At 36.3% G+C, this 24496-nt stretch overlaps 1 protein-coding gene across 12 annotated transcripts in view; it reads right to left on the reverse strand.

The window, feature by feature from the left end:
- FRYL (FRY like transcription coactivator) overlaps positions 1-24496 on the reverse strand; it is a 275206-nt gene that overhangs the window by 146939 nt on the left and 103771 nt on the right. The window contains exon 1 of one of the 12 annotated variants that reach the window (XM_074396103.1): positions 10788-24441. The exons of the other annotated variants lie outside the window; for them this stretch is intronic. Within the exon in view, the coding sequence (XP_074252204.1) occupies positions 10788-10860 (73 nt within the window). The 5' untranslated portion in view covers positions 10861-24441. Of the gene's footprint in view, positions 1-10787; positions 24442-24496 lie in introns of those variants that run through there. 12 annotated transcript variants of the gene reach the window in all.

The raw sequence follows: 24496 nt of genomic DNA on the forward strand, positions 1-24496 counted from the left end.
GGGAGCTCAGCTAAGAAACTGTTCTCAAAACCCAGAGATAATATGGTATTTTAAAAATGTGCATGGACCTGGGAGCCAGAAGACAAGGGCTCTAGACTTGACTTGGCTATTCATTATCGATATAATCTTGGTCAAATTTAACCTCTTTTGCTTCCTCTGTAGCAAATGAACGAGCTGAATCATATTGCAACCAAGAGTATGTGTAAGAAGCAACAAGAATGTTGTTTTCATTTTTGTTCTCCACTCCTCCCCCCATACAAATATTCACTGCCTGTGAAAAAGCTATTGTAGCTGACTTTTCTCCTCTAGCTGGACATGGGCCTGTGGATCAGCAAAAGATATTCTTGTAAACACCAGAATCCTGCAGGACCTCATCCAGCAAACATACCTGGTCCCAGCTACTGAGGAGACTGAGGCAGGAGAATCGCTTAAACCCGGAAATGTGGAGGTTGCAGCGAGGTGAGATCACGCCACTGCACTCCAGCCTGGTGACAGAGCAAGACTCCATCTCAAAAGAGAGAGAGAGAGAGAGAGAGAGAATAGAAATTGGCATTAAGAATAGCGGGATGAGGCCGGGCGCAGTGGCTCAAGCCTGTAATCCCAGCACTTTGGGAGGCCGAGGCAGGTGGATCATGAGGTCAAGAGATCGAGACCATCCTGGTCAACATGGTGAAACCCCGTCTCTACTAAAAATACAAAAAATTAGCTGGGCATGGTGGCGCGTGCCTGTAATCCCAGCTACTCAGGAGGCTGAGGCAGGAGAATTGCCTGAACCCAGGAGGCGGAGGTTGCGGTGAGCCGAGATCGCGCCATTGCACTCCAGCCTGGGTAACAAGAGCGAAACTCCGTCTCAAAAAAAAAAAAAAAGAAACAACAACAACAACAAAAAAAAAATCAGCAGCAAATACTATAGGCTTCAAAACAAACCTATTTTGGTTAAAAACAGAAACTAAAGTGCTGATTTTTGCCTTGCTATTCAACACCATCCTGGAGATTATAAGCGAATGCAATATGTTAAAAATTATTGTTACAAATATTTTAAAAGACTTGAAACTTTATTAACTAGCAATAATCACCTAGAAATATAAATTGTTTTTTTTTTAAAAAAACACTTCCATTTACAAAAATAAAATATGTAGAAATAAATGTAATAAGAAAAGCACAGGACTTACAAAGAGGAAATGACAAGAGCTTCTTAATATAAAATAAGACAGCAAAGAAAATCTGAGTAAGTGGAAAGCCATAGTCATAGATGGAAGGATTTATCATAAGCATCAACTTTCATAAAATTAATATATTAATTAGCACACAGCTCCAACAAAAATTTTGATACTATTTTGCCTAGATTTATTGGATAAAACTTTATTACAGTATACATGGAGGAATAAACACTCAAGAAAAGCCAAAACATTACTTTAAAAAATATAAAGAATATATATATATATATATTTTTTTTTTTTGAAATTAACTAGAATCAGAACTATAATCAAGACATAATTCAGAGCATAAGATAACTATAGCAGGACACAATATAATAACAATCAACTCAGTAGACATAAGTATAGACAAATCAGATCAATGGGAAAAAAAAGAGAACCCCTTGCATTCCAGAGTAAGAATTCAACATAAGCAAAATTAGAAGTGAAAAGATTAGTGATATTGTTGAAATATCTGGCCATTCATCTAAAGAAAAATAAATATACTATATTCAAAAACCAAAGTCGATCAGATTCCAAACCTGACTGGATTTAAAACAAAACAAAACAAAACAAAAAAGCCAAAGTCTAGATGAACATGAAATTAAAAATTCATTTTTCAAAACCTTAGAAAAAATTAAGAGTCTTCTTTTATAATCAAGGGGTGAAAAGATCTGTAGTCTAGAGAGAAAACCCAAAATTATGTGTTTTTTAAAGATAAATGGATTTAGCTAAAATATAAAATATTTAGGCTAAATAATACCCATAAACAAGACAAAGTTGGAGAAATATTTAAAATGTAGATGACAGAAAATATAAAACATTCAAAGAGCTCTTGCAAAATAACATGAAAAACACAACACAATAAAAGGTGCCAAAAGATAGACAGAAGCAAGTCACATTAACACCAAGTATAAAGAGCCAACAGGCATACGAAAAAATGTTCAGTGTGCCCAGAAAATGCAAATTAAACCAGCAACGAGCTTTCATTTTATATATATCAGACTCGTAAATTCTGAAAAGAATACTTATATCACCTACTGCAGGTAAGGTACAGGGAAATGAAACACTTAACACATAGCTGATAAAAACGTAATGCCTGTGTAAGTACAGTTCTGTGGAGAAGGTGTTCTTACAGAGGTAAGTATTCTGGCCCCTAGAACAGGGCATAAATTTCTTCGATCTTCAGGCTCTCTGTGCAACCTTCTGATAATAATTTAGCTTTGTATGAGCTTATCCCACAAGGAGTGGAAAGGATGGCCTGCCAGCTCTAGCATTAATATCCACTTGGCATATTTCTCACTGTAAATTAGTAAATTGGCAAATGCATAAGGATTTGTCTGTCATATGTTTATGACGATTCCACCTCCCGAAAAAGATTTCATATACACTCTTAGCATTCTGACAAAGCTAAACTTTCTGACTTGACCCTGAACTTTGCTGGCCGTCTCTGGCCATACCTTAAGTCAGAATCAAAATCTTTGGAGTGGGGCCGAGTCTTGTGTATGTTTTTGAAAGCTCCCCAAGCTGATTCTAATATGCAGCCAGGGGTGTGAACTATTGCCTTACCCTGTTCTTCTAAAATGGAACAGTTGGCTCTATACAATAATTTTACTTAAAGTTCATTGTGATCATTAAAAGTTTCAAAAGCACCATAAATAAGGAAACCTGTAATTATAACACCAGAAATTAATAGCCATCAAGTAAGTCTATTCCAACCATGCTAAGGCCCTATACATCAAATCACGTCAATACAATGCTTTTGCCCTTGCTACATAAAAACACACTACTAACCTTATCTTCAATGATATTACTAAGGCTATGTTACTGGAATCATCTTTTTATTTTCTTCCATATAGTCTCCCTATAATAAAAATTACTCATTCAGATATTGTTCCAAAATTATGTAAAGCTTAAAGAAAAAAGGGTCCACTTATCGAATGTAAGCCTGCATTTGTGATATTGTTACTATATTGCATGTAAATGGATATTGCTAATAATTCATTCCTCATTTTTTATGAATGCCTTTGCTACTTTCTGTACCATATGTCAATAATATAACTGAAAATACAGCTTATAAAACAATTCATAAGATTTTCTATGACATTTATAAGTCATTATCTTCTGGGAGGAACAGGTCGGACAATTTGGAATTTCTCTTCTACGGCCTTCCCCATTCAAATGAATTTCTATTTAATTATCTTTTTGTAAAAAACCCTTAAAACTTTATTCATTTAGCAAAATTTAAAAAGTTGAAAAACAGCATGCTTAATGAAAATCACCTAATAGATCCAAAATTGTCATAAATTCCATCAAACAGTCAATGTCCTGTGGTATCACACATCAACAGACTAGGAAGAACAAGCAAAGACACATGACCCATTCCACTCTGCAAAAGGTTAGCAAACTTGTCTTATGTCTCAATGTGACAATGCAACTGCAGTTACTTCCAGAAAAGAAGCTTAAGAGTTTGACCAGTAGTGGAATAGGCCAGAACCCAGTAATCTGAGACTTTGGCACTGGCTATGCCTATAATAGGCAAGTCAGGTTTCATACTTAAAATATTAAGCAATCAGTACAGAGGGGCAATCAGAAGAGCTACAGCCAGAAAGATGACTAAATACCAGCATTGTTGGAGGTTATATCTAATTATGGAGGCAGAAGATGGTACCTAAGGAATATGATAACTGGTAAAAAGCACCAGGGAGGTCCAGCAGTACAGCAGATGTCATCCTGGTAAACAGATGAATAATGCAAAGTTGATGAACAGGAAATAGTTAGACATGCAGCTGGGGAGGGAGGTTTAATCAACAAAAAGGTATGTCAGCAGAACTTCATTCTCTTCAAGATCAGAGCAGGGTCTCAAATTTGAAGGAAATGGAATACCAAAGTTTGATATGGAAAGGCTTAGAAAAGAAGAGATTCCAATAATTACAGATGGAGGCTTTGACACAAGAATGGATAGCCCAGACACTACAACTAAAGAACAAAGTCAGATCAAAAAGTGTAGTGAGGTTGGGCTGATGGTGAGTCACTGGAACTAATGAACTAGGGCTGTCCCAAACTCCCCATCTTAGCACAGCATAGGGCCCAGCACCTGCTCTAAGACTGAGTCTACTATTACCACAGCAGGTACAAACAGAGAAAGGTCATGATAGCAATGTTAATAAAACACAGGGTCAAACATAACACAGATATTATAGTGGCCTGTTTGCATATTCTCAGTCATCTGGCCCGTTTGCGTACTCTCAGTCACCTATGAATATTGTGACCATTCATGTTGGATTTTCTTCATTTCGAATCTCATAAGTAAACTATGTCTTTAATATTTATCAACAAAAAAATTTTTAAAGAAAATTGTGAAACCAAATACTTAATGAGTCAGATAATCAGTTGTACTTCTCATAACACAAAATGCTTAGTCTCGAAAATGAAATGTCTCTTTCCTCAAGTGAGGTGAACCTAGCTTAAGAAGTTAGAACAACAACAACGAAAAGATAAAGCAGGCTCATGGCTCTAAATTCAATTACATCTGGAGCTAGAAACCCCCTTTTCAGGCACCATCAGGAAAAATTCACATTGCTTACTTAACAGTACAATGAGTTGGCTTTCTTGTCCAGGATCCACTTCCCAAAGCAGACAAATTTATCTGAGGGATAAGAGTATTCTGGCAATAAGCAATAGGTGATTCTTTTCCACTATGAGCAACATTAACTCTCAACAGATACATTTCTGAAACTTATGTCAGAGAATGTAAATGACCCTACAAAATTAGTTTGCGAACAACTAGCTAAAATTTCCTTTACCTCCTGTATCTAACCCAAGACCTATTTTTCCTGCATCTTAAATATTTCCCAGAACCTTGTTGAGCTATTATTTTGTAAAGTGCTTAGAAGAGTACCAACGCATGTAGTAGGTATTATATACCTGTTTGCTAAATAAGTAACATTTCTTCCATTTGTTCAACCTTCATCTCATATATGGTCTATTTCAATAGCATCCTAACTAGTCTCCTGGAATCAGGCCAAAGACAAAAACTTGATGAAATTACCCCAATCACTGTCACAAAGCCCATCAATGGTTCCTCATTTATTTTAGGATTAAGACCAAAATCCATAACAAGATTTTTGATATTCTACATGGTCTAGTCCCTGCTTAACTTTCCAGCTTCATTCCCATCCTGCTCTCCATAGCTCTCTGCTCCAGCCAAAATGGCCATTCCTTCCAGCCTCTAGCACTGGATATCCCTTCTGCTCACCCACCTATCTCCCAAACTGTTAACTATTTCTTCCTTCAGATCTTGCTAAAGTATCACTTGATCAGGAAAGCCTTCAATTAAAATATGAATGAGTAGTAGAGAAAGTTAGCTAAAAAGTTTGGGTGTGGGGTTTTCTGGGGGTGGGGGGTGTTCTTAGTGTTCTTTTGCTTATCTGAGCCCCAATTTACTAGTCTATAAAATACCAATTCATCAGCTGAAGAATGGATAAACAAAATGTGATGTATCCATACAATGGAACATTATTCAATACATGTTATGACATAAATGAACCTTGGAAATACAGTAAGTGTAAGAACCCCGTCACAAAAGTACACCCATTGTATGATTCCATGTATATGAAATGTCCAAAACAGACAAATCTGTAGTGACAGAAAGTAGATTAATGAGTATGAGCTTTCTTTGTTAGATGATGAAAATGTTCTGCAATTAGATAGTGGTGATAGTTGCTACAATTTTGAAATTCACTAAAAACTACCAAATTGAACACTTTATGAATCTTATGGTATGTGAATATCACAATAAAGCTGCTATTTTGAAAAACAGCAATAATTTTCTTCTTGAGATTTTCATGCTGAGAATTACAAGAGATTTAATGAATGTATGTGCATGTAAGTATACACAGGTAAGTGTGTAAACACATATGATAGGTACTTACCACATAGCAGACCTATATAAGTACTTCAATAAACAGTAAGTACTATTTCAATCAAATAACACACAGATTTTAACTGAAATTCAGATGAATGCATAATGTGCTTTTTGGGGTTGGCTTTTACTGTTTTTACAATCCAAGGAAAAATACCTGAGCATTAAAAACAATTTATGAACTTTTCTCATTGTGCCAAAATGCAAGTAAGCTATGCAAATATAGTTTCTTAACATATCATATCTTATTCACATTTTAACTTACAAAACTATGGTTTAAGAAGGTCAATCTATTTTATGCCTATGATAAAAAGTAAATTATTTGAAACACCAGCTCTCATAAAATTATGTATGCAAAATAAACTCTATAAATTAATACGCTTACAAGAGGTATTATATGAACAGTAAATGCATCTGTGATCTTAACATTACAAATATATAACTGAACAGATCTCAGTACTGAGTCTTGCTTTGTCTTATCAATTTTAGGGTACTAAGCCAATCTTTTAAATCATCACATCCTCACGACACAGCTGGTTTAACAGAATGTTCCTGATTCAGTTTTTAAAAGAAGTAATGCCTAAAACTGTTGGCACAAAGACAAAACTCTGAATTTAGGCCATATGAATGTCACTTCATTGTTGTTACTGAAAGAAATAAGCTCAACTATAATCTAACTTCAGCAGCACTGCATCAACATTCTGCCAGCTAAGCAGGCCTGAAACCAGAGGGCCTCTAGAGATTCATATAAAAAGTAGCATTTAACATTAATACAAAGTATGCAAATGCATCTTATAAATAAGAAACACTACTATAATTAATGATGAAAAACTATAATAATATACACTGCTTTTAAGTTATGTTCAACGACAAAACCCATAGATTTTTTCTCTTTTTCTTTTTTCTTCAGGAGAGTAGGGGCAACATTTGAAATACACAATTTATTTAATGAAAAATTATTTTTCATTTCTTTTTTTAATAAAAGCTATTAATAAATTAGGTTTTCCTCTGTTCTTCCCAAGAAATTCACTAAATAAAATGTTATGAAATTTTATCTTTTTTAATCATTAAAAAATCATTTTATGCATTCAGAAATTGTTACCCTGAGAGACAACAGTAGCATATTAATAATCAAATTATAAAAGGGGTCACATATGTATGCTCCTACCTTCTTTTCTATTATAAATTCATCCCAACAAAAATTATTGCAGCCCTATCCAATATTTTCTTGTCTGCACATTTACCATAGTTTAAATAAGATTTAAATACACAAAGAAGAACAAAAGGATAATCAACCAATACCCTCCAGAAGCTTATACTCAAGTAGCTGAGAAAGACATGAACAGGCAGTGGCTCAAGCCTGTAATCCCAGCACTTTGGGAGGCCGAGGTGGGCAGATCACGAGGTCAAGAGATGGAGACCAACCTGGCCAACATGGTGAAACCCCGTCTCTACTAAAAACACACACACACACACACAAATTGCTGGGCATGGTGGCACGTGCCTGTAGTCCCAACTACCTGGGAAGCTGAGGCAGGAGAACTGCTTGAACCTGGGAGGCAGAAATTGCAATGAGCTGAGATCACGCCACTGCACTCCAGCCTGGTGCTTGGTGATACAATGAGACTCTGTCTCACAAAAAAAAAAAAAAAAAGAAAAAAAGACATGAACAGGATGATGAGTATAATAATGCAATGATGTTTAAAGTGAAGAGAACAGATGAAGCATTAACTGCGTGGCTGACTCAAGGAAGAATGCATCTTGAAAGAAGAGTAAGAATCATTGTAATGCAGGCAGAGAGATGACAGGGTACATTCCAGGCAAAGGTAGCAAATAGGAAGGCACACCATGCTTCCAGAACTGGAAGATGAAAGGCTTCATCCCACAGGGGACAGAAAGTCTGTGAAGTAAGGAGGAAAGGGACATGAAGAGCCAGCCTTTAAAAGGAACCCTTAGCAGCAATGTGCAAGATGCAAACAGGACCAATATGGAAGCTGTGGCAATATTCCAGGTGATCATGATGCAAGGCCTGAAGTGGGCCAGTGGCTGTGGAGAGGAGGAGAGACTACGGAAATCTGAGAAGCAGATTGGCAAGTCGTGGTCAAGAACCGAAAGGAGTTGGGGTGAAAGAGGTGTGTTAACCAAGCTCTGGTTTCTGGCTTGGGGAGACTGTGGATATCAGTATTACCTACCATCATGGAGAGCATCCTAGCATTCAAAACCAAACTTAAAAAAATCCCTTTCCCTCTGAAGTCTCCACTAACCATGTAGTTCAATATGATTCCTTCTTATTTTTTTGTGATTCCTTCTGTGAGCCAGGCTGGAGTATGGTGGCATGAACAGGGCTCCTAGGCTCAAGCAACCCTCCCACCTCAGCCTCCCAAGTACTGGGACCGTGTGAGTGTGTGTGTGTGTGTGAACTCAAATGCTGGACTCAACCTTCTGGGATCAAGCGATCCTCTCACCTCAGACTCCCAAAGTAAGCTCTCATGCCCAGCGGACCAATCTGATTCCGTCTATCTCTGGACTCCCGGTCTGTTTTATGTACAACAGTTATTTGGTAAGTCGCAGTGCACACACATTTCTCATCTGACTTCCTTACGATAACTTTTCACATATAATTTCTATAAGCTCCTCGAGAGCAAAGAATATCTGCTACAGCATAGTGCATGCTCTATAAACACTGATTGACTCAAAAGTGTTGACATTATAAAAACATTCCTAGGAAGAAACAGCTACTATCCTTTTTTAGGGTCTTAATATTTTAACTCCTCTCTCTCATACAACAAATTCAAGTGAAGACAAAGAAGACATCCACAGATGCTGGTGTAATAAAAATATTCTTCGATGTTCCAGGGATATGGCAGACAAGGTCAGAGCCCTACTGAACACTGAGACTCGCAATTTCGTTTCAGTATTAACCTATTGCTTCAGAATGGTTAAAACACCTTTGTGAGATGTGTACTATGAATGCCCAAGGACAATGGGATACCCCCAGAATGACTGAATCACTCTATTACTAACTGCTAAAAAACAAAGGCTTTACAAACATCTGTTTTTGGTTCAATCTTGGATTCAAGGAGTACAATTAAACAAGATTTGGCTGTGGCTGGTTACAGGGTTCAGGAAACAATATGTAGAAATATTTAAATGGTTACAAAGCAAGATAACTACATAGTTCATGAGTAACTAAACAACGTTTTTACAAGACAAGCTGCTATGATATAATACACTGTTCTTCTCTAAGAACTTGTTAATTATAGCTTTATTCTCACTATAAAACTGTCTTACTATTTTTAAAAAAGTACATGGTGAGGATGGGCAAAGCAAGGGAAACAGTATCAAAGAGAGATTAGAAACTAGAATCCAGTTTATTTGAGCAAAAATGTATTCTATATTACTATCTCCTTTCTAACTAGTAAATGTATTTAACTTGAATTAGTAATTATAATTCTCCCAATAACTGCATATATTCACTTAAAAACTTTCCCAAAATTAAGATAATTTTCTGCCATCTGGTACAACACTATCTCCATATGGAAGAATTACAGATCAAAAAAAAAAAAAAAGAAATATAGAGATTGTGAATGCAGTACATTTGGCTGCATTTACAAACCTCCTCAAACTGTATTTGATAAGACTTTATCTTAAGAGGGTTTTTTTCTCATGTGAACAGTTTCTCTTTTATATTATTTGCTTACAAAACAAAACTACACTAAATAAATATTTTGGTAAAGAGTTAACCTGGAAAAATGTAAATTTAATTTCTCATATTTTATTCATTAGTTTGCTCAGGCACCCGCAGCAGAGTTGGGAGCAAGAACAGCTAGGTTCTATTCCAGTTCTTTGCCACTGTATGACCTTGGAAAAGTCACGATTTTTCTATACTTCAATTTTCTTTGGGCAAAACAGAACTTGTGTTTGCTTAATTCACAGGTTTGATATTGTATTATGATACTTTTGGCAAAAAAGTAAAGAGACTATGGTAAGTGTTTTGAGATCTTAAAAGAAAACGTGTGATTGAAACACTGAACAAAAGCAGTATTTCTGCCAAATCCATGTTAGGAAGAGAGTTACAGACAGAGTAATAGCTCAATGGCATCAGTTGTACTGACTTAAGTGAACTCGGAAATCTAAGTATGTCATCCTGAATGTTCTTTATCAGAAAATTTACTACATAAGAAAACTACACATTAGAACTTCAATTAGAAGAATGAGGGAAAGTTATTATCATTATACTAAGTTGTCTAGTGCCTTAAGATAGCTGATGTTGATTCAAACAACACTGTGTTAACAGAACTGTGGAAGAGAGTTGGTAACTGATAACCCCGCAGAGATTAGAGTCTATTTGTGGTCTTCTTCCCCCTACCTCCTCCCCCCCATTTATGACTAATTGCGAGAAACTTTGCCAGAATAACACAAATTACCAAGAAATCTAAGGCTGGTAAATTTTCATCAAAGAAAATTTAACTACTGATTTTACAACTGTCTGATGTGTGCACGTCTACATTTTCTATCTTACTGATTACCATTCAAGAAAACATTCTTCATGCTATTTTCAACAGCTTTTAATCTATTTGGATTGGTCTGAAGAATTAGCATGCAAGGAATAGCAATGATAATAATACCTCAGCATTTTTTTTTTCCATGTAGGAATATATACTTACAGCTGCTGCTCCAGGACTTTAACAAGGACTTTATGCTAATCTCAAAAAACACAGAATCCTGTAGACTCAACATAGTGTCTCAATCAGCTGCAAAAGCAGCAACAGCAGCAGCAGCAGCAGCAGAAGCAGAAGCGGAAGCAGCAGCAGCAGCAGCAGCAGCGGTTTTGCCGTTCTATCTCTCCAAGCTGCTGTCCCTTCTCTTCTCACAGGCAGCAGAGTTTTGGCCCACAGTGCCTTGGCTTCATTACCATGCAGTCTTGCAGTGACGCACAACTATAGTGGAAACGCCGCTGAATGCAGATGAACTATCCAGTTGAATAAAAGCTTACAAGTTTATTATAAGTGCCCAGAAGGACACCCTCACCTTTCTTTATGCAGATATACATATGGCCAAAATTATTTTCTCTGTTTATGTTCCTGTTACCAGTTTTGAGGAGCAGTGGCTCTAGATGTATAATCACGACTGCTAGTAAACAGACAAGGGTAGACTCTCTGCCCTTGGATACCAGCTTTTCTCACAAAGGGCCTTAGAAATTTTTTAAAAACAAATAAATTAGGATTTAGTATAAAATCTTTTAAATATTTTCCTTTAACAGCCAATCAAAAAAAAAAAATTGGAGTTATTTAACTCACTTCAGTATCAGTTTCCTTTACATGATTTTAGTAGTAAATTCTCTCCACCCCTCTACACACCCAGGCAGTAAGCAGTGATTTTCTCAGCATGTTTGTGATGATGCAGAGTCTACTGTCTCACTTACCCCCCTGGAGATCACGCTGGTTAATGGAATGAAAAGATGATGTAATGAACACTGGCTGAGCCTCCATCAGCCTCTAAAACTGCTCAGCTCAGGACAAACTTTCCTCTGCTGCATGCAACTTATTCAAAAGCGATAACTCTATTATAATAATGGGATTAGTTAAAAACACAGTCTTCTCTTCTTAATATAGCACATAATTCCCTTGAAAACCTTATAGTAAAAAATGTCAATGAATAGCGAGAAATCCTCTGGCCAAATGAAATACTACACATTTGTAAAACTTTCTTCTGTAGAATCTGTTCTAAACTGAAAACAACACTGGTACAGCCTAACTTCTTCAAAACAGTAGAAAAATTTCACAACCAAAATGAACAAATAATATGTCATTATCAGAAGAAAAATGTCTTGGTCTAATACTAGTTTACTGTGACTTTGAAGGTCATGTGTTTAGAGCTGTATTTTTCCATATTTAGCAATACATTTGTACCAATCCATCTATAGCACTGTATCCTTTAAGTAACACAAAGAATAAGAAAATGCAGTAATCAAAGTCATAGCTGAACAAATTTATTCACAGCCAAATGGCTAAACATTGTATTAGAAGCTAAAATAACATCCTTCCAAGACAACGATTACACATTATGGGAAATTCATTAACAGATATTCAGTGGTAGTGGTGTTTTTTGGAAGGGGTCGGGGTTATTTGAAGGCATGTTTTTTTTTTTTTTTCCCAGAGCAGTTCAAGAAATCTGGCCATCCCTACTCCTGAACTGACCCAAAAAGTAAATTCAGATCAGGAAGGCAAAGGGTAACCAACACAGAACCATAATACTACAATACTGTTGCTTGGGTACAATGTGATTAGAGACATTTCAGAATTACTGTAGACACCAGGGTTTCTCCTCATATAATGGAAAACATACCTTAAGATGCTGAATGAAAAAGGGCATCCCACAACCCAGAAACACTACCTACTACAGTACATCCATTCTTATACATTAACAATATATGTCAACATGCAAAATACTCAGTTTTACAGAAACCAGTTTAATTTTTCTTTCTGATTAATTTACCCCCAAAGTGACTTCATAATATAATCCTCTTTTCATCAAATAGCTGTTAACAAATTCAGGAAATAAGCCAATTTAGACCCAAACAACCTACACTGTGTATGCCAAGGGTCAGAACTGAACCATGTCAGTAAGTAGACAAGTTAGTAGGCATAAGCCCAGATATTTTGCCATATTCTTTCTACTCCTATTGAGCTAAGCCTATTACTATCATACAAGTCTTAAAAGCTACTTACTACTATTTGGCTGTAATGTCCCATCAAAATAACTGAGGTTCATTCCCAGTAAATCTTTACAAACGACAACAAGCAAAACTATTTGTCAAATAGAATGTTAGAACATGACAACTTTTGGGGGAAGGGTAGGAGCCAAATAAAGGTGATTTTCTCATAACTTTAATAAAAATGAATTTTCTGCTTAAGTTTTGTCTACATAGATCTGTAAGAATAAATCAGAACCTAAAGTTTCTTTTCTATCTAATCAGTCATATATATACATGTATATACATTATATATACACATATATATACATATATACATATACATACATATATACATATACATGTGTGTATATATATACAGATAGATAGATAGATATAGATATAGATATATAGATATCTCCAAGGCAAATAAATGTTTCTTTGGAACACAAATGCATAAAATTAATTTCAGAGCTTATTTTAGAAGGTCCATTTTACAACAGGGTTTTATCATATGCAGAAAGCAGATAACTATATCACTTCCCATTTATATGTAGACTAATTCAATAGGCCCATGGGGACAGAGCCTCGTTCTCTCTCTGAACTCAATTCTGAAATGTAAAGAATAAAACAAATACTGTTACTATTTCAACTATTAAACACAATATCATAGCAAAGCTTAGTGGATTAAGTATTTTCTTTCTAATTCTTCCTAAACTTTTATCATGCAGATTACTAAAGTATTAACTAGGAAAACTACATATGCATCCAACCAATCAATCCTTTTGGATGATGATGGAAGAGTCCCACTTGTATTCTGAATGCTTTCTCAATCCTTTGATTACTAATCATATTTTTGTTTTGAAATAGGGGTCTCATTCTGTTGCTCAGGCTGGAGTGAGTGGCAAGAACAAGGTTTCCTGCAGCCTCAACCTGCTGGGATCAAGCTATCCTCCCACATCAGCCTTTCAAGTAGCTGGGTAGACAGGCGCACACCACCATGCCCAGCTAATTCTTTCTTTCTTTCTTTCTTTCTTTTTTTTTTTGGAGAAGTAGTTTCTGGCCATGTTGCCCCAGCTACTAATTCTGTTTTTAAATTACACAAAGAATGATACTGCAATCGATCTTCAAATGAGTTTTCTATCCTTAACCTGCCAATTAATCACAGAAACTAAGTCACAGCCTAGAGCTTACTGTAAGATTCTCAAAAGACAAGAGGTGCCAATTTTCCATTTTATTCTTTTTATAAATTCAGAATTCTCCAAATTGTATCACATACCCCATCACCATAAAAAGATAGCCACTGAAATTTTTCCTTGATAGCATATCCTTGGCAAAGCAGAAAAAACTAATTTAGATAATTTCCTTCAATTATACTCCTCCCCAACTTTTAGATTATATATTAAAGACAGATTTTTAAGCGATAAGTTTTAAAACATTTTTAAGAAATTCCAACATCAATATTATCAGTCTTTACTGAATAAGGTCCTCCTGGCATGAACAAAATAATATATAGTAAAGATTTGACAAGAAAGATGACCATGGAAGTTCTCTTGCTCTCAACGAGTTAGAAAGTAGATCTCCCTATTTCTTTTCATCAGCTTCCACTTCTAAGCCCATTTTGGCATTCTGAGGATTCATGGAAGTAGCTACTTGTTTTATATTTTTAAGCAGAGAGTCAACAGAGGTACACTCCAATACACCAAAACCATATGTACCAGGAAAAATTCTTAATAAATCTTATAAAATATTGCTATTTAGATATAGATCTGAATAAAATATTTCTTGATAGAGAATGAAGTTTGGATTTAACTGGAAATATTATGCAATTCATGGGAATTAAATGCTGTGGCTAAACAAAATTCTTCAATTACTCATTCTTAGGAAAAAAGTACAAATACATGAATTATTCCTCATATTAATGGTTTTAAATGTCTCCAAAATTATTAAACTGGTATCCAGAATTACAATAAGGAAAAAATAAAAACTAGAAAGTTTTTCTATACAAATGTCAAATGCCCTATCAATCTTAGACTCTTTTACAGCCCTACAGATTTCAGCTTTTTAGAGTCCTCTCTTTTCTGGAGTTTAGAAAAGAGTCTAAAAGGTTTTAGGTAGGCTGGGTAAGGTGGCTCACACCTGTAATCCCAACATTCTTGGAGGCCAAGGCGGAGGACTGCTTAAATCCACGAGGATTTATCCAGCCTGGGCAACATGGCAAAACCCCATCTCTACAAAAAATACAAAAACAAAAAATGTGCCAGGTGTGGTGGCACACAGGAGGATGAGGTGGGCCCAGGAAGTCGAGGCCGCAGTGAGCCATGAATGTGCAACTGCACTCTGGCCTGGGCAACAGTGAGACCCTCTCAAAAAAAAAAAACAAAGAAAAAGAAAAAGAAAATAAAGGTTTCAGGTAGAAGGAAAGTTGCTTTAACATGTTATATAATTACCACCACACATGAAGTATAAACAAGATAAAAAATGGTTGTAACAATCACTTCATATTTTTCTTTGAAACCTCATTAAATACCCCAACAAAATATTAATAGTAACTACCTATAGCATTGACTAACTTCTTGATACATTTACTTCTTTATTCTCTTTACTTACGCCTTCCTGTTTCCCAAATTTTCTTCAACAAATGTTTTAACATTTTAAAACTTTACTACAAAAAGGAAGCAGGGGCCAGGTTCAGTGGCTCATGCTGGTAATCCCAACACTTTGGGAGACCAAGGTGGGTGGATTGCTTGAGGCCAGGAGTTTGAGATCAGCCTTTCATTTTCCAGTCTTCTACCTTTGGCCATGCTGGAGTAACTGGAATTGGACTTATTCTCCTGCCATAAATAATCACATTGTACAAAGTATATGATCAAGGTTTTCAGACATGACAAAGAAGGACAATGACCCCTGAGAGATGAGAGACAAATACAAGGAACACTTCTGCCTAGGGGCACTTTAGGACTACAGTACAAGAAAGGATCCCATGAAGTCCCAGGAACCATAGCAGAGGTCCCCATTAAATACTCAGGGCCTTCTGTAGATACTCCAGAAAGTCATGCCTCATAATGGGGATAGCAACTATCTAAACACTGCTTAAAGTATTTTCAAAGACTTCAAAACAATCCTCTAAACCAAGCTCAAAGGATCAAGCTGATCTGCAAGTAACTGCCTTCCAAAATAAACAACAACACTCTTTAAAACAATGTGACAAAATCCAGCATTCAATGATGTCACAAATATGCAGCATCCAATTAAAATGTATTAAATGTGTCAAGGAGTAGAAAAATGTGTCCTATAAAACCAGTCAACAGAGTAGACCTAGAAACAACAGAGATGACAGAATTAACAGATAGGTTCTTTAAAAGGCAATTACAAATAAGTTCAAGGACATAAAGAAAAATAAATAAATACAAGGAAGAAAAAATAGAAAGTAAAAGACTCACATAAAATGGAGAAAGAAAAACACAACATCTAAAATAATAAATTCACTGTGTGGGACTAACAGAAGATAAGACTTTGCTGAAGAAAAGATCAGTAAACTGGTCAGGCACAGTGGCTCACACCTGTAATCTCAGCACTTTTGGAAGCCAAGGCTGGTGAATCATGAGGTCAGGAGATCGAGACCATCCAAGCCAACATTGTGAAACCCTGCCTCTACTAAAAAAAATAAACAAAAAATTAGCCAGGCATTGTGGCATGTGCCTGTAGTCCCAGCTACTCAGGAGGCTGAAGCAAGCAGAATCGCTTGAACACAGGAGGTGGAGACTGCAGTGAGCCAAGACTGTGCCACTACACTCCAGCCTGGGCAACAGAGTGAGATGCCATCTAAAAAACAAAAAAAAATCAGTAAATTTAGAGAAATGCATATAGAAACTCTCCAAAGTAAAGCATAGACAACTAAACATAATGAAACAAACAAACAAAAATGAACCTAGACTCAGGGGCCTGTGGAACAGGTCTAACATGGAAATGGTCTAATATATATATATATAGAATGAGAATCTTAGAAGGAGTGAACAGAAAATATTAATTGAGGACAGGCACAGTGACTGACGCATGTAATCCCCAACACTTCAAGAAGCCAATGCAGGAACACTGCCTGAAGCCAAGAGTTCAAGACCAGCCTGGGCAACATAGTGAGACTTCATTTCTACAAAAAAATTTTTTTTAAATTAGGACCTATAGTTGTAGTTAGTCAGGAGGCTAAGGCGAGAGGACTGTTTGAGCCCAAGAGTTTGAGGTTATTGTGAGCTATGTTCACACCACTGCCCTCCAGTCTGAGCAACAGAAGGAGATCCTGTCTCTAAAAAATAATAATTTTTTAAATAAAGTAAATTTTAAAAAGAAAATATTATTTGAAAAAATAATGATCAAAAATTTTCTAAAATTGACTGGCTAAACGCACAGATCCAAAAATCTCAAGCAAAAGTAAACACAAACACACAAAGAAAAGGCATGCTAAGGTGCACCATAATCGAACTGCTGAAAACCAGTGGTAGAGAAACAATCTTAAAAGCAGGCAATTAGCCAGCACAGTGGCTCATGCATGTAATCCAGCACTTTGGGAGGCCAAGATGGGCAGACTGCTTGAGCCCAGGAGTTCAAGACCAACCTTGGCAACATAGCAAGACCCCATCTCGTATTGGGGGGAAAAAAAAAAGGGCAGGAAATTATACAAGGCAGAAGTTAGAATGACATCACTGAAAAGCTTAAAGCATAAAACTACTGACCGAGAATTCTATATTCAGTAAAAATATCTTTCAAATGTAATCGGAAAGTAAAAATGTTTTCAAGACAGACAAAAGCTAAAAGACTTTGTCATCAACAAATCTGCACCACAAAAAATGAAAAGAAGTGCTTCAGGTGGAAGGAAAATCATGCAAGATGAAAACTTGGATCTACACAAATGAATGAAGAGTGTTAAAAACAGTAAATATGTAGTTAAAATACTTTTTATTTCTCATTTTAAATGTCCTTTCAAAGTTAATTAACTGTTTAAAAGTAAAAGCAATTAGCAATGAACAGTTCGGTTTATAATTATGTAGAAATAAAATAGCACATAGGAGGAGAAACAGAAGTATCAGGTTTCAGGTTCTTATGTAAAATGTTATCCTACTATTTGAAAGTAGACTGTGAAAAGTTGAAATTCATATATATATATATTTCATAAAACAAGCCAATAATAGAATAATAGAATAAATTAGAATACTAAAAAATGTACAATTAATCCAAAAGAAAGGAAAGGGGGCGGGAGAAGAAAACACAACAGATGGAACAAATAGGAAACAAACAGCAAGACAGATTAAAATCCAAATATGTCAGTGGTTACCTTAAATACAAGTAGTATAAAAACTGCAAAGGATAACCAAATAAATAAAAGAGATCTCCTTGTGCCCTTACAGAGGTTAGAATCCAACAATGGAGATAAAAAGTGTGGATGTGCAAGTGTTCCCACATGCAAACATGCACATAAAATTACAAACTGTTATAAAGTGCTGTGAAGGCAGTGAAGGGGCTATACTGACCAAGGAAACCAGAGAAGGCCTGATATAGGGTGGTCAGGGAAGGCCACTCTGTGGGAACAACATCAAACATGAAATCTGTTCAGCAGGTGGGTATTCTTCCAAAGAATGAAGCTTTATGCTCAACCCCAAAAAGAAAAATGGATAAAAGCAAAGGAACTCTGGCTGATCAGGGTTAAAGCACCAGAGTCCTATCTCCAGAGGGCTCCAGAAAACATTAAAGTAGATGCTGAAATGCCTAAGAAGGGTTTTGAGCAGGAAGAAGGTCCGACAGGCCACTTGGCTGGTTAGGTGGTGAGTGAACTTGCAGAGCCCACACTAAGCTGTATAAACTGCTGAGGTGAAAGACAATGATTTAAAAATAATAGTATACTGCTAATAATTAGGAAAAAGGCAGTAAGAATGAAATTAAGGAAACAGATTTCCATTTTTTCCTGCTAGGTATTTCCTGATGCATTTGGTGACCGACACAACAGAAACACATAAATAAAGTTAAAATATTCAAAGGTGACCCCCAGGCTTAGGGGACTGGGAAGAAGGTCGTGCTGAATGTGGAATAGCCCACTATGGGTCACATAAAGAAGAGTCTAGGCTATATATTAATAAATCTAAAATACAAAAGGATGAAAGGACTAGACAGCAGAGAAGTAGACAGATAACCAATCCCACAAAGCTCTCACAGCATCTTCTCTATTTATGAGGCGGAAAAGTGAATTAATTATTTTCAAGTACTTGCTAGCCAACAATAACCACACTTAATGAATTCAGCTGAACGAAAGAAAAAGAAAGCAGTAAAGAGACAATAATTCAAATATAGCACTACCAAAGGAAAACAAAATAAACTACTGAGTAATGAAGAGAATCTGTTGCTGAAACAGTTGGACCAGACTTCTGCCTAGAATTCTAAATAGAAAGGTTTCAGGTCATGTCCAAATTAACTGCTTATATTTAGAAGTATAAATCAAGTTTCTAATCATGGCTATAAGTGGGTTTCTACAAAAGGTAAGTTTTACACAAATGTTACAGATTGGACCAACATAATAATATACTCTTAAGTTAGCAACATAAAACCAGTAAGGAAGCATTTTAACTAAACTCCGTAATTTGGGGTGTGGTTACCTATGCAGCAATTATATTGCTTGTGTATGCCGTAAGGTACAATTACTGTTACATTCCTGACACAGGTATTTATTAATAGCCCAATTTGTTCCTGGCTTTTGGTTTTAGTTCTTTTTATCTATTTCACACATTTTAAAAAATTGCTTCCTCTGCTAGAATGAAACAGTCTAGAAGATCCTATAATCATAACTTTCTTCTTTGCTCTCACAAACCATATCAATTTCCTATCAAATTTGGCACAGTGCTAAAATATTATTTCTTCAAAGAAAAAAAAATCTGCTCTTTTCAACTATATTTAACAATCAATCTCAAAGTCCTAAGAAATATAGATAGGAATAAATTGCTGAAACAACAATTCTTCAAGATATTGTTAATTAAAATCCAGATCTTAAAATTTCTATTCAAAAAGCTCCCAGTTACTGGATTTGTATTTATAACACAATGCATATTTATTTTATTGTCTTAAAGCTGGGATTATTAATACCAAGGTAGTTTCACTGACAATACAGGTTATACAGGTGTTTGGGGAAGAAAAGAGTATCTGCCATCACAGTTGGCTAGTCCTAATGGAACACCACAAGTAAAATTCTGTGAGCCATCCATAGTGTGAATATAGAATTTACTGCCCAAAGCAGAGCTGTTTTGAGCATGAAGTAAGTACTGTTAATAACGATGCCAGAACAGAGACATAAACCACAACTACCCAGGTAGACGTAAACCACAATTACCCAGGGTGTACAGAGGCCTCCTACAGTCACCTTCTCCATGAAGCACCCGTCACAAAATACAGGCTCACTATTTACTGCCAAAACTTGTCTTTTTCTGTTTTCTAAATCATCGTAGTAAATGAATACTACATTTTCAATCAACTAGAGGTTATTTACCATTAAAGCCACCTTTAATATCACTCTAGTTTTAAACCAGAGAGGTGAGTCAGCAAGGCTGTAATAAAGCAAAGGTCTAAATCAGGAAAGGAAGAGCCAATAAACTGCAGAGGCAATCAAATGTAAGTGCAAAAATTAATCTTAAGAGGCCCAGGCCAGGCACCGTGGCTCACACCTATAATCCTAACACTTTGGGAGGCTGAGGAGGGTGAATCACTTGACGTCAAGAGTTTGAGACCAGGCTGACCAACATGGTGCAACCCCATCTCTACTAAAAAAAAAACAAAAACAAAACGAGGGCCAGGCGCGGTGGCTCAAGCCTGTAATCCCAGCACTTTGGGAGGCCGAGGTGGGAGGATCACAAGGTCGAGAGATAGAGACCATCCTGGTCAACATGGTGAAACCCCGTCTCTACTAAAAATACAAAAAATTAGCTGGGCATGGTGGCGCGTGCCTGTAATCCCAGCTACTCAGGAGGCTGAGGCAGGAGAATTGCCTGAACCCAGGGGGCTCTCGGCAGTGAGCCGAGATCGTGCCATTGCACTCCAGCCTGGGTAACAAGAGCAAAACTCTGTCTCAAAAACAAAACAACAAAAAACAAAACAAAACAAAAAAAACGAAAATTAGCCAGGTGAGGTGGCACACACCTGTAATCCCAGCTATTCGGGAGGCTGAGGCAGGAGAATTTGCTTGAGCCCAGATGGCGGAGGTTGCAGTGAGCCTAGACTGCACCACTGCACTATAGCGTGGGTGACACAATGAGGCTCTGTCTTAAAAATAAATAAATAAATAAATAAAGAATTAGAGAACGAGTAGGGTTAAGAAGATGAAAAGATCATCCAGTAAAATTAAAGAGGCAAGTTCAAAACACAAATGTTTACGCATGGTTAACCTTAATCAAAATGCACTTTATTCAAAGTAATTTAGAAAAACCTAACTTCATAATCTTAATATTCTTTAAAGCCCCAATCTAAACCTAGAAAACCAGAATCTATTGTTTAATAAAATCCTCTACGTGATTCTGAAGCATGTCCAAGTTTAAGGGCTACTTACGAATAGGAAATTTCAGAAGCCTAAGAAATAATAAAGATAAATTTTCTGTATTCATTACAATGAAATTTTCAGTTTTCTTTTAAAGTTTCTTCATCAGGTAGACTGAAAATGCATATCAGTTTATACTTCCTCTTGAGGACAGTGTAGCAGTCATCAAAGGGCCCATTTAGTCTTAAGTCACTCTTTCGAAACATAAAAAACCATAAAAAATCTAAGTAAAAGAACAAGAAGAATTTAGGTAAGGTCACTATAATTTACTTTGTAATAAAATCATTTTGGATTGTTGTTTAACAGTTAAAATAAGTCAGTGATGGCATGTTTGCTTTGCTAGCTATAGAATTTAGAAAAATATAATTCCAAAAGACAGACTAATCCTCATCCTGATTGCTATCTTTTTACAAAGAATCATCTGAGATGGTCTAGGTTACCTTGACAGCTAATTTTTCAAAACAAAAAAAAATGACTCAGATTAATAAATTTTATATCTACCCCCACATGTGGTAGGATGGGGTGGGAAAAATGAGTGGAAGGCACACAGATATACCCTAGTGGACAATCCATTCCACTAAGGATAAACAACTGATAAAAAGCAACCAATTCAGAACTGCAAATCAGGATACTGGGCACATATGGGAAATGTATTAAGCCAACAATTGTTATCTTTAAAGAATAAACCATCCGGCCTTCCAAAACAGTCACAGAATCACACCCCTTTTTTAAAAAAAAAAACTGGAGAGATTTTAACACTCATTTATCATAACCTCTTAAATACCATGAGACAATTGAAGGCCAAGGAAGATAAGCAATATAGTAGGATCTCACATCAAAATAATAATTATTTATTGAACACCTAGAACAGATAAAACACTATTCCAAGGGTTTTAGAAAATACAACTAAGTATAATATTGGACCCTTTCTTCAAAACTTCCATTCTGTGTTTTTTTTTTTTTTTTTTTTTTTTTTTTTTTTTTTTTTGAGACAGGGTCTTGTTGTCTTCCAGGCTGGAGTGGAGTGGTTCAATCTCACCTCTTTGTAACCTCCGCCTCCCAGGTTTAAGAGATTCTCTTGCCTCAGCCTCCCAAGTACCTGGATTATAGGCATGCACCACTACGGCTGGCTTATTTTTGTATTTTTAGTAAAGACAGGATTTCACCATGTTGGCCAAGCTGGTCTCAAACTCCTGACCTCAGGTGATCCACCCACCTCTGCCTCCCAAACTGCTGGGATTACAGGCATGAGCCACTGCGCCCAGCCAAACCTTCCATTTTCTGCTTCCCAGGTAAGTTCCCTGTATGTAGCTCTCGGATGTTACCAATATTCTTTTCTGTAGTCTAGCTTAGGGGTTGGAAAACTGACCCCCAAGGCCAAATCTGGCCCAGGGGCTATTTTTCAAAATAAAGTTGTAGTAAAACACAGCCACACACATTCACTAGCATATCATCTACAGCTGCTTTGACTCTACAAAGCCAGAGCTGAGTATGTCCAACAAAGACTTGTGGCCTGTAAAGCCTAAAATATTTATTATCTGGCCCTTTACAGAAAAGGTTTACTAACTGCTGTTCTCAACTGATCACCATTTGCTTAATTTGAGGTGGTTTTTTTCTCTTTTCATTTTGAAACTAAAGCCGGAGATCATGTCACTGCACTGCAGCCTGGGTGACAGAGAAGAAAGAAAGAAAGAAAAGAAAGGAAAGAAAGGAAGAAAGAAAGAAGGAAAAAAGAAAGAGAAAGAAAGAGAGAAAGGAAGGAAGGAAGGAAAGAAAGGGAAGAAAGAAAGAAAAGAAAGAAAGGAAAGAAAAAAGGAAGGAAGGAAAAGAAGGAAGGGAGGGAGGGACGGGGAGAGAAAGAAAGTGAGACAGAGACAGAGACAGAGGGAGACAGAGAAAGAGAGAAAGAAACTAACTAAGGCTGGTTTTGCCTAGGGAACCATTGCCAATTGAGCAATGTGCTAGATGGTTTTGAAGGACAAGTCAGTGAGCTACATATGACAACTAACTGTACTTCTTGTTAAGTAAAAACTTGCTCTGGTCCATAAAGGCCAGAAGACTCTTAACATTTATTTAACAAATGTATGTTAACTGCTTAAAAGGTGCCTGCCACTGGGCTAAGCTCTGGGACACCAACTCAGTCCTTAACCCACTATCTAGTAAAAAGAAACGACACTTTCATGTTAAATTGAATAATAGCTGAGGTTAGGAGGTGAGGAAAACTATTAACCACAAGGATAGTCATACAAGAGATTTCTACTCCCCTCGCAGATTCAACTTTCAGGAAGTCACCAGAATTGGCAGCTTATAACTATAGTTGCCTCAACCCAAAGGCCACAACTTGTACCTGGGTGGAGTTAACCCTTGGACTGAATATTGCTTCCTGAATTCCCTTTATAGCACTTTATTTTTGTTTAACCTTTCCAGTATATTCCTTTAGTTACATTTTAAACTTCAACATAGCTTTATTCGTCTTAACCTATTTTACTCTTCTTTTTAAAACGATCTTTATTTTTTCAGTATCTTGAGATACACATTTGATTGTGTTACTCATGTTTTTACACTTTTATTTCAGTATGTTTTACTTGATATTTATTTAGCAATATATTTTTCTTATCCCCTTTGTTTCAATTATTTTATCTTAGATTCAATACTGCTTTCCTTTTACTTCTTAAGTGAGAAGTAAGTAGCTGTGATCATCAAAATAGTCATCCACCAGGAAGGGGCAGTAACTGCACAATTAGAGCAGGTGTAGCCTCAGAGTGGAGCTGAGTCCTGGAAGCCCTGGTGTGCCTCACCCTTTAGTGGATGAAACACAGTGGTCCTCAGGTGGGGGCAGAGGGATCTGAGCATCAGGAGCAATTGGGAGAGGAGATTTAGCAGGGGCTAAATATCAACCGATACGACAAATTACAATATTTTAATAGCCAGTGTCACCATACCAGTACATACTGGATACATAGCAGTCTTGTGACTAGTATAATTTGCATTATAATATTATTATATTATTATAAGGGATATATATATGGGATATATATAAAATTATAATAAAGGGATTTTTAAAATAAAACCTTTATTAAATAAAAATTATATATCCCAATATAATTATATACATC

The sequence above is a fragment of the Saimiri boliviensis genome, chromosome 3 (genome assembly GCF_048565385.1).
Source record: "Saimiri boliviensis isolate mSaiBol1 chromosome 3, mSaiBol1.pri, whole genome shotgun sequence".
Lineage (NCBI taxonomy): Eukaryota > Metazoa > Chordata > Mammalia > Primates > Cebidae > Saimiri > Saimiri boliviensis.